General features: G+C 43.4%; 1 protein-coding gene across 1 annotated transcript in view; it reads left to right on the forward strand.

The window, feature by feature from the left end:
- Positions 1-306: 306 nt before the first annotated feature.
- Positions 307-15223, forward strand: part of LOC128656799 (vomeronasal type-2 receptor 26-like) — a 53989-nt gene continuing 39072 nt past the window's right edge. Inside the window, exon 1 of the mRNA XM_053710952.1 lies at positions 307-333. Within this exon, the coding sequence (XP_053566927.1) occupies positions 307-333 (27 nt within the window). The remainder of the gene's footprint in view (positions 334-15223) is intronic.

Raw genomic sequence — 15223 nt, forward strand, 5'->3', positions numbered from 1 at the left:
TTTCATGTTTGGGACACATTTTGGCATTCATGGGCTTTCAAAGGGAAACCCCAAAAAAGTATATGTGTGCTTGTATGCGCATTGAGCGTGTATTTGTGATTGTATGCGCATTGAGCATATATTTGTGCTTCTATGCGCATTGAGTGTGTATTTGTGCTTGTATGCGCATTGAGCGTGTATTTGTGCTTGTATGCGCATTGAGTGTGTATTTGTGCTTGTATGAGCATTGAGTGTGTATTTGTGCTTGTATGAGCATTGAGTGTGTATTTGCGCTTGTATGAGCATTGAGTGTGTATTTGTGCTTGTATGCGCATTGAGTGTGAATTTGTGCTTGTATGTGCATTGAGCATGTATTTGTGCTTGTATGCGCATTGAGCGTGTATTTGTGCTTGTATGCATGTATTTGTGCTTGTATGCGCATTCAGCATGTATTTGTGCTTGTATGCGCATTGAGTGTGTATTTGTTCTTGTATGCACAATGAGCATGTATTTGTGCTTGTATGCGCATTGAGCATGTATTTGTGCTTGTATGCGCATTAAGTATGTATTTGTGCTTGTATGCGCATTGAGTATGTATTTGTTCTTGTATGCGCATTAAGTATGTATTTGTGCTTGTATGCGCATTGAGTGTGTATTTGTGCTTGTATGCGCACTATGTATGTATTTGATCTTGTATGCGCATTAAGTATGTATTTTTGCTTGTATGCGCATTGAGTGTGTTTTCGTGCTTGTATGCGCATTGAGTATGTATTTGTGTTTTAATGCGCATTGAGTATGTAGTTGTGCTTTGATGCGCATTGAGTATGTATTTGTGTTTGTATGCGCATTAAGTATGTATTTGTTCTTGTATGTGCATTGAGTATGTATTTGATCTTGTATGTGCATTAAGTATGTATTTGTGCTTGTATGCGCATTAAGTATGTATTTGTGTTTGTATGCGCATTTAGTATGTATTTGTGCTTGTATGAGGATTGAGCGTGTATTTGTGATTGTATGCACATTTAGCGTGTATTTGTGCTTGTATGCGCATTGAGCATGTATTTGTGGTTGTATGCACATTCAGCATGTATTTGTGCTTGTATGCGCATTGAGTGTGTATTTGTTCTTGGATGCACATTGAGCATGTGTTTGTGCTTGTATGCGCATTGAGCGTGTATTTGTGCTTGTATGCGCATTGAGTGTGTATTTGTGCTTGTATGCGCATTGAGTGTGTATTTGTTCTTGTATGCACATTGAGCATGTATTTGTGCTTGTATGCACATTGAGCGTGTATTTGTGCTTGTATGCACATTAAGTATGTATTTGTTCTTGTATGTGCATTGAGTGTGTATTTGTTATTGTATGCGTATGAGTGTGTATTTGTTATTGTATGCGCATTGAGTGTGTATTTGTGCTTGTATACGCATTATGTATGTATTTGATCTTGTATGTGCATTAAGTGTGTATTTTTGCTTGTATGCGCATTGAGTGTGTTTTCGTGCTTGTATGCGCATTGATTATGTATTTGTGTTTTAATGCGCATTGAGTATGTATTTGTGCTTTGATGCGCATTGAGTATGTATTTGTGTTTGTATGTGCATTGAGTATGTATTTGTGTTTGTATGCGCATTAAGTGTGTATTTGTGCTTGAATGCTCATTGAGGGTGTATTTGTGCTTGTATGAGTATTGAGTGTGTATTTGTACTTGTATGCGCATTAAGTATGTATTTGTGATTGTATGCGCATTGAGTGTGTATTTGTGCTTGTATGAGTATTGAGTGTGTATTTGTGCTTGTATGTGCATTGAGTATGTATTTGTGCTTGTATGCACATAGAGTGTGTATTTGTGCTTGTATGCACATTGAGTATGTATTTCTCTTTTGATGCGCATTGAGTATGTATTTGTGCTTTGATGCGCATTGAGTATGTATTTGTGTTTGTATGCGCATTGAGTGTGTATTTGTGCTTGAATGCTCATTGAGTGTGTATTTGTGCTTGTATGAGTATTGAGTGTGTATTTGTACTTGTATGCGCATTAAGTATGTATTTGTGATTGTATGCGCATTGAGTGTGTATTTGTGCTTGTATGAGTATTGAGTGTGTATTTGTGCTTGTATGAGCATTAAGTATGTATTTGTGATTGTATGCGCATTGAGTATGTATTTGTGCTTGTATGCGCATTAAGTATGTATTTGTGCTTGTATGCTCATTGAGTGTGTATTTGTGCTTGTATGAGTATTGAGTGTGTATTTGTGCTTGTATGCGAATTGAGTGTGTATTTGTGCTTGTATGCACATTGAGTGTGTATTTATGCTTGTATGCGCATTAAGTGTGTATTTGTGCTTGTATGTGTATTTGTGCTTGTATGTGCATTAAGTATGTATTTGTGCTTGTATGCGCATTAAGTATGCATTTGTGCTTGTATGCGCATTGAGTGTGCATTTGTGCTTGTATGCGCATTAAGTATGTATTTGTGCTTGTATGCACATTGAGTATGTATTTGTGCTTGTATACGCATTACGTGTGTATTTGTGCTTGTATGCGCATTAAGTGTGTATTTGTGCTTGTATGCGCATTGAGCGTGTATTTGTGCTTGTTTGCACATTGAGTGTGTTTTTGTGCTTGTATGCGCATTGAGTGTGTATTTGTGCTTGTATGCGCATTAAGTATGTATTTGTGCTGGTATGCACATTGAGCGTGTATTTGTGCTTGTTTGCACATTGAGTGTGTTTTTGTGCTTGTATGCGCATTGAGTATGTATTTGTGCTTGTATGCGCAATGAGTGTATATTTATGGTTTTATGTGCATTGAGTATGTATTTGTGCTTGTATGCGTTTTAAGTATGTATTTGTGCTGGTATGCACATTGAGTATGTATTTGTGCTTGTATGTGCATTGCGTGTGTATTTGTGCTTGTATGCGCATTGAGCGTGTATTTGTGATTGTATGCGCATTGAGCGTGTATTTGTGCTTGTATGCGCATTGAGCGTGTATCTGTGCTTGTATGCGCATTGAGTGTGTATTTGTGCTTGTATGCGCATTGAGCGTGTATTTGTGCTTGTATGCGCATTGAGCGTGTATCTGTGCTTGTATGCGCATTGAGTGTGTATTTGTGCTTGTATGCTCATTGAGTGTGTATTTGTGCTTGTATGCGCATTGAGTGTGTATTTGTGCTTGTATGCTCATTGAGTGTGTATTTGTGCTTGTATGCTCATTGAGTGTGTATTTGTGCTTGTATGCGCATTGAGTGTGTATTTGTGCTTGTATGCGCATTGAGTGTGTATTTGTGCTTGTATGCTCATTGAGTGTGTATTTTTGTTTGTATGCGCATGAAGTATGTATTTTTGCTTGTATGCGCATTAAGTATTTATTTGTGCTTGTATGCGCATTAAGTATGTATTTGTGCTTGTATGCGCATTAAGTATGTATTTGTGCTTGTATGTGCATTGAGTGTGTATTTGTGCTTGTATGCGCATTGAGTGTGTATTTGTGCTTGTATGCGCATTGAGTATGTATTTGTGCTTGTATGCACATAGAGTGTGTATTTGTGCTTGTATGTGCATTACGTATGTATTTGTGCTTGTATGCGCATTGAGTGTGTATTTGTGATTGTATGAGCAGGAAGTAGGTATTTGTGCTTGAATGCGCATTAAGTATTTTTCTTTCATGTAATTAGCAAGAGTCCATGAGCTAGTGACGTATGGGATATACATTCCTACCAGGAGGGGCAAAGTTTCCCAAACCTTAAAATGCCTATAAATACACCCCTCACCACACCCACAATTCAGTTTTACAAACTTTGCCTCCCATGGAGGTGGTGAAGTAAGTTTGTGCTAGATTCTACGTTGATATGCGCTCCGCAGCAGGTTGGAGCCCGGTTTTCCTCTCAGCGTGCAGTGAATGTCAGAGGGATGTGAGGAGAGTATTGCCTATTTGAATTCAATGGTCTCCTTCTACGGGGTCTATTTCATAGGTTCTCTGTTATCGGTCGTAGAGATTTCTTCTCCTACCTCCCTTTTCAGATCGACAATATACTCTTATATACCATTACCTCTACTGATTCTCGTTTCAGTACTGGTTTGGCTATCTACTATATGTAGATGAGTGTCTTGGGGTAAGTAAGTCTTATTTTATTATGACACTCTTAAGCTATGGTTGGGCACTTTATTTGTAAAGTTCTAAATATATGTGTTTAAACTTATATTTGCCATGATTCAGGATAATCAGTATTCCTTATTTCAGACAGTCAGTTTCATTATTTGGGATAATGCATATGAATATTTTTTTATTTTTTTTTTCTTACCTTAAAATTTTTTCAATTGACTTTTTTCCCTGTGGGCTGTTAGGCTCGCGGGGGCTGACAATGCTACAATTTATTGCGTCATTCTTGGCGCGGACTTTTTTGGTGCAAAAATTTTGTCATTTCCGGCGCCCTAATTGACGCCGGAAGTTTGTTCGTGGTTGCATCATTTTTTTACGTATATGTGTTCAGACGTTTTTTGCGCCAAAAATGTGGGCGTCGTTTTTTTCAGCGTCACAGGATGTGGCGTCATACTTGGTGCCAAAAAATATGGGCATTGTACTTGGCGCCAATAATGTGGACGTCATTCTTGGCGCCAAAAAATGTGGGCGTCATTCTTGTCACCTTTTTTTCACATTATTTCAGTCTCATTTTTCATTGCTTCTGGTTGCTAGAGGCTTGTTCATTTGGCATTTTTTCCCATTCCTGAAACTGTCATTTAAGGTATTTGATAATTTTGCTTTATATGTTGTTTTTTCTATTACATATTGCAAGATGTCTCAACCTGACCCTGGATCAGAATCTACTTCTGGAAAGACGCTGCCTGATGCTGGTTCTACCAAAGTTAAGTGCATTTGTTGTAAACTTTTGGTAACTGTTCCTCAGGCTGTAGTTTGTGATAACTGTCATGATAAACTTTCTAATGCAGATTGTGTTTCCATTAGTAATAATCCATTACCTGTTGTTGTTCCTTCAACATCTAATGTTCAGGATGTCCCTGTTAATGTAAAAGAATTTGTTTCTAAATCTATTAGGAAGGCTCTGTCTGTTATTCCTCCTTCCAGTAAACGTAAAAGGTCTTTTAAAACTTCTCATATTTCAGATGAATTTTTAAGTGACCGCCATCATTCTGACTTATCTGTTTCTGATGAGGATCTATCTGGTTCAGAAGATTCTGCCTCAGATATTGACACTGATAAATCTTCATATTTATTTAAGATGGAGTTTATTCGTTCTTTGCTTAAAGAAGTGTTCATTGCATTAGATATCGAGGAGTCTACTCCTCTTGATACTAAATCTACTAAGCGTTTAAATTCGGTTTTCAAACCTCATGTAGTTATTCCAGAAGTTTTTCCAGTTCCTGATGCTATTTCAGAAGTAATTTCTTGGGAATGGAATAGTCTGGGTACTTCATTTACTCCTTCTCAAAGGTTTAAGAAATTGTACCCTGTGCCATCTGATAGATTAGAATTTTGGGACAAAATCCCTAAAGTTGATGGGGCTATCTCTACTCTTGCTAAACGTACTACTATTCCTATGGCGGATAGTACTTCCTTTAAGGATCCTTTAGATAGGAAGCTTGAATCCTTTCTAAGGAGAGCTTATTTATGTTCAGGTAATCTTCTTAGACCTGCTATTTCTTTTGCTGATGTTGCTGCAGCTTCCACTTTCTGGTTGGAGGCTTTAGCGCAACAAGTGTCAGACCATAATGCTTATAGCATTGTTAAACTTCTTCAGCATGCTAATAACTTTATTTGTGATGCCATTTTTGATATCATTAGAATTGATGTCAGGTATATGTCTTTAGCTATTTTAGCTAGAAGAGCTTTATGGCTTAAATCTTGGAATGCAGATATGACTTCTAAGTCAACTTTGCTTTCTCTTTCTTTCCAAGGTAATAAATTATTTGGTTCACAGTTGGATTCTATTATTTCAACTGTTACTGGGGGGAAAGGAACCTTTTTGCCTCAGGACAAAAAATCTAAAGGTAAATACAGGGCTGCTAATCGTTTTCGTTCCTTTCGTCAGAATAAGGAACAGAAGCCTGACCCTTCCCCTAAAGGAACGGTTTCCGTTTGGAAACCTTCTCCAGTCTGGAATAAATCCAAGCTGTTACGGTACCAACAGTGTACCAAGGGTTAACACCAGATGAACAACGTCCTGCATAGACAATCAGCAATTCACAACCCCGATCAGTTTCCCCTCAAACATGAGACCAAGCTCCACATTTCAGGTTAAAAACAGACTGTGTTTATTAAAGGCTGAATGCCTAGTATTTATACAGGTTTTGACCCCCCCAGATGGGGGTTGAAAGAATGTTGTACATTAGATAAAAGGGAAAAGCGCCCTTTTGACATGATACAATAGAATTATATTACTTCAACCACAAGACACTCTTGGCTCTTCTTATCACTTAGGCATTTTCTCTATGGAGGTGATCAAACAATAGAATGCTTAGCAGTAATTAGATTATAGCTGGAGCCAGCAACTTGTGTTTAGAAAGTAAGATTATAGCTGGAGCCAGCAACTTGTGTTTAGAAAATAAGGTTAACACTTTCAGTCCTGACCGAAGGGTCTGTCACATAGCTCCCCCCTTGTGGAACACTCCGGCAGACCCGGCTTGACCCTTTGGCGGGTCAACTTGGGGATGACCGGACTAGGTGGTGGTAGGCATGTCAGTTTGCTGGGACAATCCATCTGCATTCCCGTTTAGCTTACCGGGCCGGTAGCTGATGGTGAAGTTATAGGGCTGGAGGGCTAAACTCCACCTCAGCAATCTACCATTGTCTCCTGAGACCCGGTTGAGCCAGACTAAGGGATTGTGGTCCGTTATGAGGGAAAATTCCTGTCCATATAGATAAGGGTTCAACTTCTTCAGTGCCCAGACCAGGGTTAAACATTCTTTCTCTACTGCCGCATAACTTACTTCCCGAGGTAATAACTTTCTGCTTAGGTATGCGACAGGATGCTCTCCTCCATCCTCCCCGACTTGACTCAGTACAGCCCCCAGTCCATACATGGAAGCATCTGTATGAATGAGAAAACGTTTGTTAGGGACTGGGGCAGCCAAGACAGGGCATTCACAAGGGCCTGCTTCAGTGCCTGAAACGCGGCTTCACAAGCTGGAGACCACAGGACCTGTTTGGGGAGGTTCTTCTTAGTCAGGTCAGTCAGGGGCTAGGCGATAGTACTGTAGTCGGGGACAAAACGTCGGTAATACCCGGCCGTCCCCAGGAAGGCTAGTACTTGGGTCTTAGTGATAGGTGTGGGCCAGTTAGCCACAGCCTCTACCTTGGCTGGCTCCGGTCTCTGGCTCCCACACCCCACTCGGTGCCCCAAGTACTGTACTTCAGCCATACCTAGATGGCACTTGTCCGGTTTCAAGGTCAGGCCAGCGGCCCGAATCTTGTCCAGAACCAGCCCTACATGGGTAAGGTGTTCTTCCCAGGACCCACTGTAAACCGCAATGTCGTCCAGGTATGCACAAGCAAATTCCTGGAAGCCATCAAGGAGTCTATCCGCCATATGCTGGAAGGTAGCTGGAGCATTCTTCATCCCAAAGGGCATGACCTTAAACTGGTACAAGCCGAATGGGGTGACGAAGGCCGACTTGGGGATAGCATCCTCGGCCAGGGGAATCTGCCAATAGCCTTTACACAGGTCTATGGTTGTCAGATAGCGCCCCCTAGCAATACGGTCTAGTAATTCGTCTACCCGGGGCATCGGGTAGGCGTCAGTGGTGGTCCTCTCGTTGAGCCGCCTGTAGTCCACACAGAACCGGGTGGTTCCATCCTTCTTAGGTACCAGGACTACAGGGGAAGCCCAAGGACTATCGGAGGGCTCGATCACTCCCAGCCGGGCCATCTCCTGTATCTCCTTCCGCATTCCTTCTCAGACTGCTTCGGGTATACGGTAGGGAGGCTGTCGCAGGGGATTCTGTCCGGGAGTCTCTACTTTATGTACAGCTAGGGTAGTGTAGCCGGGCTCTTGGGAGAACGTCGCCTGCTTCTCCCACAGGAGCTGTCTTGCCTGTACCCTCTCGGTAGGGTTCAACCGGTCCCCTAGCTGCACAAGACTAGTGAGGTCAGTCTGGGGGTCCTTCTCTAATAAGTTGGGTAGGGGTAAGTTCTCTGGGTCGTCTGCAGCAGGGGCACATACTGCGGTTACATCCTCTGGCCTCTCCTGATACTCCTTCAGCATGTTTACATGAAAGGATCGCTGGATCCTCTCATCTGCACAGCTGGCTATAACATAGGTAGTATCACACACCCGAGATAACACTTTATACGGGCCCTGCCAAGATGCTTGCATCTTGTTGGCCTTCACAGGCTGGAGCACCAAAACCTTCTGTCCAACCTGGAAGACCCGCTGCCGGACACCCTGATCGTACCACCCCTTCTGTCTTTCCTGGGCCACCTGGAGATTCCCTCTTACCATCAGAGACTGTTTCTCCATGCGGTCCCGGAGTTCCAGAACATACGGCACGATGGGGGTTCACTCCTGCTCTATCTCTCCCTCCCAGTGTCCTCTAATGAGATCCAGGGTGCCGCGGACTCTTCTCCCATAGAGTAACTCAAAGGGAGAGAACCCAGTGGATTCCTGGGGCACCTCCCTGTACGCAAATAGCAGATGAGGCAGGAATCGTTCCCAGTCTCTGCAAGTGTCCGTGAAGGTTCTCAGCATCTGCTTGAGGGTGCCATTAAAGCGTTCGCAGAGACCGTTAGTCTGGGGGTGATAAGGCGAACTGAGCAACGGTTTAATGCCGCACACCTTGCACAGCTGCTGGGTGAGCACAGCGGTAAACTGGGTCCCCTGATCAGAAAGAATCTCCTTAAGGAACCCGACCCTAGTAAAAACCTTAACTAGGGCATCAGCAACTGTCTCTGCCTCTATATTCGACAGTGCTACTGCCTCTGGGTAACGAGTGGCATAGTCCACCACAGTGAGAATATACTTCTTACCTGATGGACTAGCCCTGGCAAGTGGACCCACAATGTCAACGGCTATGCGGGAAAAAGGTTCCCCAATGACAGGCATAGACATAAGCCTAGCTTTGGGATGGTCCCCCCGCTTACCCACCCGTTGACAGGTGTCACAAGTACTACAATATACCCGCACATCTCGGTTAAAATTGGGCCAGAAGAAATTCTGGGTGATGCTATGAGCGGTGCGGTGGGACCCTAGATGTCCAGCTAACGGTACATCGTGCCCAATCCGCAGAATCTCTTGCCGGTATTTCGCAGGCACTACCAGCTGCCGATTTTGTGGAAGGGCAGTACTTTTCTGGGCAGGTTTGGGAATTCTATATAGCCTATCCCCCACCCACTCATAACGTTCCCCATCTACTCCCTCTTCTCCAGTGTCTGCCCTAGCCCTGTACTTCTGAAGGGTCGGATCCTCCCGGGTTTCCCTCCCGTACGTCTCTGGGGTATCCCAACTCAAGGGGGTCTGGTCTAGGGTATAAGTCGGGGAAGAGAGTCTTACCTGGGTCTCAGCAGCAGGTGGGTCGGTCTCGGTGACACGGGCCTGGGCACGGGTAGTCACTGGGTTAACATCAACGGGACCCATGGGAGCGTAGGCCAAAACAAGGGGGGCCAAGTCATTTCCAAGGAGAACATCAGCTGGTAAATCCTTCATGACCCCTACATTCACATGTCTAGCGCCCACTCCCCAATCCAAATGTACCCTGGCAACAGGTAGGCGGAACACAGTGCCCCCTGCCACTCTCACAGCCACAGTGTCTCCAGTGTGCTGTTTCTCAGACACCAGGTTCTTTTGAAGCAAGGTCATAGTAGCACCAGTATCCCGTAGACCACTGACCTCCTTCCCATTCACTTTAACCAGTTGCCGGTTATTCCGGTGGGCAGCTTGCACGGGGTCTGCTTCATGTAGGATGCCCCAGCATTCTTGTTACTCTACGCAGTGGGCCGCAGGCTGAGGGTTACGTGTGATTCCGCCGGCAGGTCTTCTCCAGTACTGTGCTTGGTTCGCTGCATTTAGGGGACACTGTGGTCTTTTGTGCCCTAGTTGCTTACATCCAAAGCACCGAATAGGTTGTGAGTAGCCCCGCGAATTGAACCGGGCTCTCTGAGGGTAGTTTGTGGCCAGAGGATGTGTGGTATAGCGGTGCGCCGGGGGTTGGTAACTGGCAGCTGCTGGGGTGACTGGGGGTCTGTACTCCACCCTTGCAGGGGGCTTAGTGGTAGCAGTGTCCAGTTTGCGGGCATCCGTATACTCATCTGCCAAGCGAGCCGCTTCATGCAGGGTGGAGGGTTTACGGTCCCGAACCCACTCTCGAACTCCTGCGGGTAACTTGTCGAAGCAATGTTCCAACAGGAATAGCTGCAGTACCTCTTCCCCAGACACGGCTTGGCACCCCGCTATCCAGTGAGCTGCTGTGCGGTGCACCTTACATGCCCACTCAAGGTAGGAATCTCAAGCTACTTTAACAGTGTCTCTGAACCGCCTCCGGTGTAACCGCATACCTGGAGAGCAGAGCCTCTTTTACAGTATTATAATCCCCGACTTCCTCATCTGGAATGGCCCGAAAAGCCTCACTGGCCCGGCCGGATAATTTTCCGGATAATATCGTGACCCAGTCCTCTGCGGGTACCTTGTGTAGTGCACATTGCCTCTCAAAATCCGCAAGGTACCCATCAATCTCTCCTTCTGTTTCCAGGAAGTTTTTAAAAGCTGCAAAATTTACTTTTCTCTTTTCCACTGGGGTTGCTGTGACTTGGGCTGCTGCAGCGCCGCTTTGGCGAAGTAGGTTGGCCTCCACAGCTGCTATGACCCGGTCGATAATTTCCGCAGATGGGTTGGGGCCATAATATGCCAGTCTTATTTTAACCGCCCGATCAAAGCTTGCTTCTTCAGGGGTTCTGTCAGATATGCTGGGCCCATTGGTTCCTTCTGTCCTTGGTACTCTTTCCATCTTAGTCAGTATTGTAATAATCCCCCTCTTCCTGAGGTTACTGGCTTGTGTAGCTGCTCTTCTGGGCGATAAGGTTCATTCCGTCGCTTGCCACCAATTGTTACGGTACCAACAGTGTACCAAGGGTTAACACCAGATGAACAACGTCCTGCATAGACAATCAGCAATTCACAACCCCGATCAGTTTCCCCTCAAACATGAGACCAAGCTCCACATTTCAGGTTAAAAACAGACTGTGTTTATTAAAGGCTGAATGCCTAGTATTTATACAGGTTTTGACCCCCCCAGATGAGGGTTGAAAGAATGTTGTACATTAGATAAAAGGGAAAAGCGCCCTTTTGACATGATACAATAGAATTATATTACTTCAACACTTCAACCACAAGACACTCTTGGCTCTTCTTATCACTTAGGCGTTTTCTCTATGGAGGTGATCAAACAATAGAATGCTTAGCACTAATTAGATTATAGCTGGAGCCAGCAACTTGTGTTTAGAAAGTAAGATTATAGCTGGAGCCAGCAACTTGTGTTTAGAAAATAAGGTTAACACTTTCAGTCCTGACCGAAGGGTCTGTCACACAAGCCTTTTAGAAAGTCAAAACCAGCTCCTAAATCCGCATGAAGGTGCGGCCCTCATTCCAGCACAGCTGGTAGGGGGCAGGTTACGATTTTTCAAAGATATTTGGATCAATTCGATTCACAGTCTTTGGATTTAGAACATTGTTTCACAAGGGTACAGAATAGGTTTCAAGGTAAGGCCGCCTGTGAGAAGATTTTTTCTCTCACGCATTCCAGTAAACCCAGTGAAGGCTCAGGCGTTTCTGAAATGTGTTTCAGATCTAGAGTTGGCTGGGGTAATTGTGCCAGTTCCAGTTCTGGAACGGGGTCTGGGGTTTTACTCAAATCTATTCATTGTACCAAAGAAGGAGAATTCCTTCAGACCAGATCTGGATCTAAAAATATTGAATCGTTATGTAAGGATACCAACATTCAAAATGGTGACTATAAGGACTATTCTGCCTTTTGTTCAGCAAGCGCATTATATGTACACAATAGATTTACAGGATGCATATCTTCATATTCCAATTCATCCGGATCACTATCAGTTTCTGAGATTCTCTTTGCTAGACAAGCATTACCAGTTTGTTGCCCTTCTGTTTGGCCTAGCAACAGCTCCAAGGATCTTTTCAAAGGTTCTCGGTGCCCTTCTCTCTGTAATCAGAGAACAGGGTATTGCGGTATTTCCTTATTTGGACGATATCTTGGTACTTGCTCAGTCTTTACATTCTGCAGAATCTCATACGAATCAACTTGTGTCGTTTCTTCAAAGACATGGTTGGAGGATCAATTTACCAAAGAGTTCTTTGATTCCTCAGACAAAGGTAACCTTTTTGGGCTTTCAAATAGATTCAGTGTCCATGACTTTGTCTCTAACAGAAAAGAGACATCTGAAGTTGGTTTCAGCTTGTCGAAACCTTCAGTCTCAATCATTCCCTTCGGTAGCTTTGTGCATGGAAATTCTAGGTCTCATGACTGCTGCATCAGACGCGATCCCCTTTGCTCATTTTCACATGCGATCTCTTCAGCTTTGTATGCTGAACCAGTGGTGCAGGGATTATACAAATATATCACAAATAAAATCCTTAAATCCCAATGTTCGATCTTCTCTGACTTGGTGGTTGAATCACCATCGTCTAATTCAAGGGGCCTCTTTTGTTCTTCCAACCTGGACTATAATCTCAACAGATGCGAGTCTTTCAGGTTGGGGAGCTGTATGGGGATCTCTGACAGCGCAGGGGGTTTGGGAATCTCAGGAGGTGAGATTACCAATCAACATTTTGGAACTCTGTGCGATTTTCAGAGCTCTTCAGTTCTGGCCTCTTCTGAAGAGAGAATCATTTATTTGTTTTCAGACAGACAATGTCACAACCGTGGCGTATGTCAATCATCAAGGTGGGACTCACAGTCCTCAAGCTATGAAAGAAGTATCTTGGATACTTGTATGGGCGGAATCCAGCTCCTGTCTAATTTCTGCGGTTCACATCCCAGGTGTAGACAATTGGGAAGCGGATTATCTCAGTCGCCAGACGTTACATCCGGTCGAATGGTCTCTTCACCCAGAGGTATTTCTTCAGATTGTTCAAATCTGGGGACTTCCAGAAATAGTTCTGATGGCCTCTCATCTAAACAAGAAACTTCCCAGGTATCTGTCCAGATCCAGGGATCCTCAGGCGGAAGCAGTGGACACGTTGTCGCTTCCTTGGAATTATCATCCTGCCTATATCTTTCCGCCTCTAGTTCTTCTTCCAAAAGTGATTTCCAAAATTCTAATGGAACGTTCGTTTGTACTGCTGGTGGCTCCAGCATGGCCTCACAGGTTTTGGTATGCGGATCTAATTCGGATGGCCAGTTGCCAACCTTGGACACTTCCGTTAAGACCAGACCTTCTATCTCAAGGCACATTTTTCCATCAGGATCTCAAATCATTAAATTTCAAGGTATGGAAATTGAACGCTTGATTCTTAGTCATAGAGGTTTCTCTGACTCAGTAATTAATACTATGTTACAGGCTCGTAAATCTGTGTCTAGGAAGATTTATTATTGAGTCTGGAAGACTTACATTTCTTGGTGTTCTTCTCATAAATTCTCCTGGCATTCTTTTAGAATTCCTAGAATTTTACAGTTTCTTCAGGATGGTTTGGATAAAGGTTTGTCTGCAAGTTCTTTGAAAGGACAAATCTCTGCTCTTTCTGTTCTTTTTCACAGAAAGATTGCTAATCTTCCTGATATTCATTGTTTTGTACAGGCTTTGGTTCGTATCAAACCTGTCATTAAGTAAATCTCTCCTCCTTGGAGTCTTAATTTGGTTCTGAGGGCTTTACAGGCTCCTCCGTTTGAACCTATGCATTTTCTGGATATTAAATTACTTTCTTGGAAAGTTTTGTTCCTTTTGGCCATCTCTTCTGCTAGAAGAGTTTCTGAGTTATCTGCTTTTTCTTGTGAATCTCCTTTTGTGATTTTTCATCAGGATAAGGCGGTGTTGCGGACTTCATTTCAATTTTTACCTAAGGTTGTGAATTCTAACAACATTAGTAGAGAAATTGTTGTCCCTTCATTGTGTCCTAATCCTAAGAATTCTCTGGAGAGATCTTTACATTCTTTGGATGTAGTAAGAGCTTTGAAATATTATGTTGAAGCTACTAAAGATTTTAGAAAGACTTCAAGTCTATTTGTTATCTTTTCTGGTTCTAGGAAAGGTCAGAAGGCTTCTGCCATTTCTTTGGCGTCTTGGTTAAAGTCTTTGATTCATCATGCTTATGTGGAGTCGGGTAAATCCCCGCCTCAAAGGATTACGGCTCATTCTACTAGGTCAGTTTCTACTTCCTGGGCTTTTAGGAATGAAGCTTCTGTTGATCAGATTTGCAAAGCAGCAACTTGGTCTTCTTTGCATACTTTTACTAAATTCTACCATTTTGATGTTTTCTCTTCTTCTGAAACAGTTTTTGGTAGAAAAGTACTTATAATTTATATTGTAGCTATATTAGGATTTATTTTACAGGTAAGTATTTAGCTTTAAATAGGAATAATTTTTTAAATAAGAGTTAATTAATTTCGTTAGATTAAAATTATATTTAATTTAGGGGGGTGATAGGGTTAGACTTAGCTTTAGGGGTTAATACATTTATTAGAATAGCGGTGAGCTCCGGTCGGCAGATTAGGGGTTAATAAGTGTAGGCAGGTGGAGGCGACGTTGTGGGGGGCAGATTAGGGGTTAATAAATATAATATAGGGGTCGGCGGTGTTAGGGGCAGCAGATTAGGGGTACATAGCTATAATGTAGGTGGCGGCGCTTTGCGGTTGGCAGATTAGGGGTTAATTATTGTAGGTAGCTGGCGGCGACGTTGTGGGGGGCAGGTTAGGGGTTAATAAATATAATACAGGGGTCGGCGGTGTTAGGGGCAGCAGATTAGGGGTACATAAGTATAACGTAGGTGGCGGTCGGCAGATTAGGGGTTAAAAAAATGTAATCGAGTGGCGGCGATGTGGGGGGACCTCGGTTTAGGGGTACATAGGTAGTTTATGGGTGTTAGTGTACTTTAGAGTACAGTAGTTAAGAGCTTTATGAACCGGCGTTAGCCCAAAAAGCTCTTAACTCCTGACTTTTCTCTGCGGCTGGAGTTTTGTCGTTAGAATTCTAACGCTCACTTCAGCCACGACTCTAAATACCAGAGTTAGAAAGATCCCATTGAAAAGATAGGATACGCAATTGACGTAAGGGGATCTGCGGTA

Source organism: Bombina bombina, chromosome 4 (genome assembly GCF_027579735.1).
Source record: "Bombina bombina isolate aBomBom1 chromosome 4, aBomBom1.pri, whole genome shotgun sequence".
Classification (NCBI taxonomy): Eukaryota; Metazoa; Chordata; class Amphibia; order Anura; family Bombinatoridae; genus Bombina; species Bombina bombina.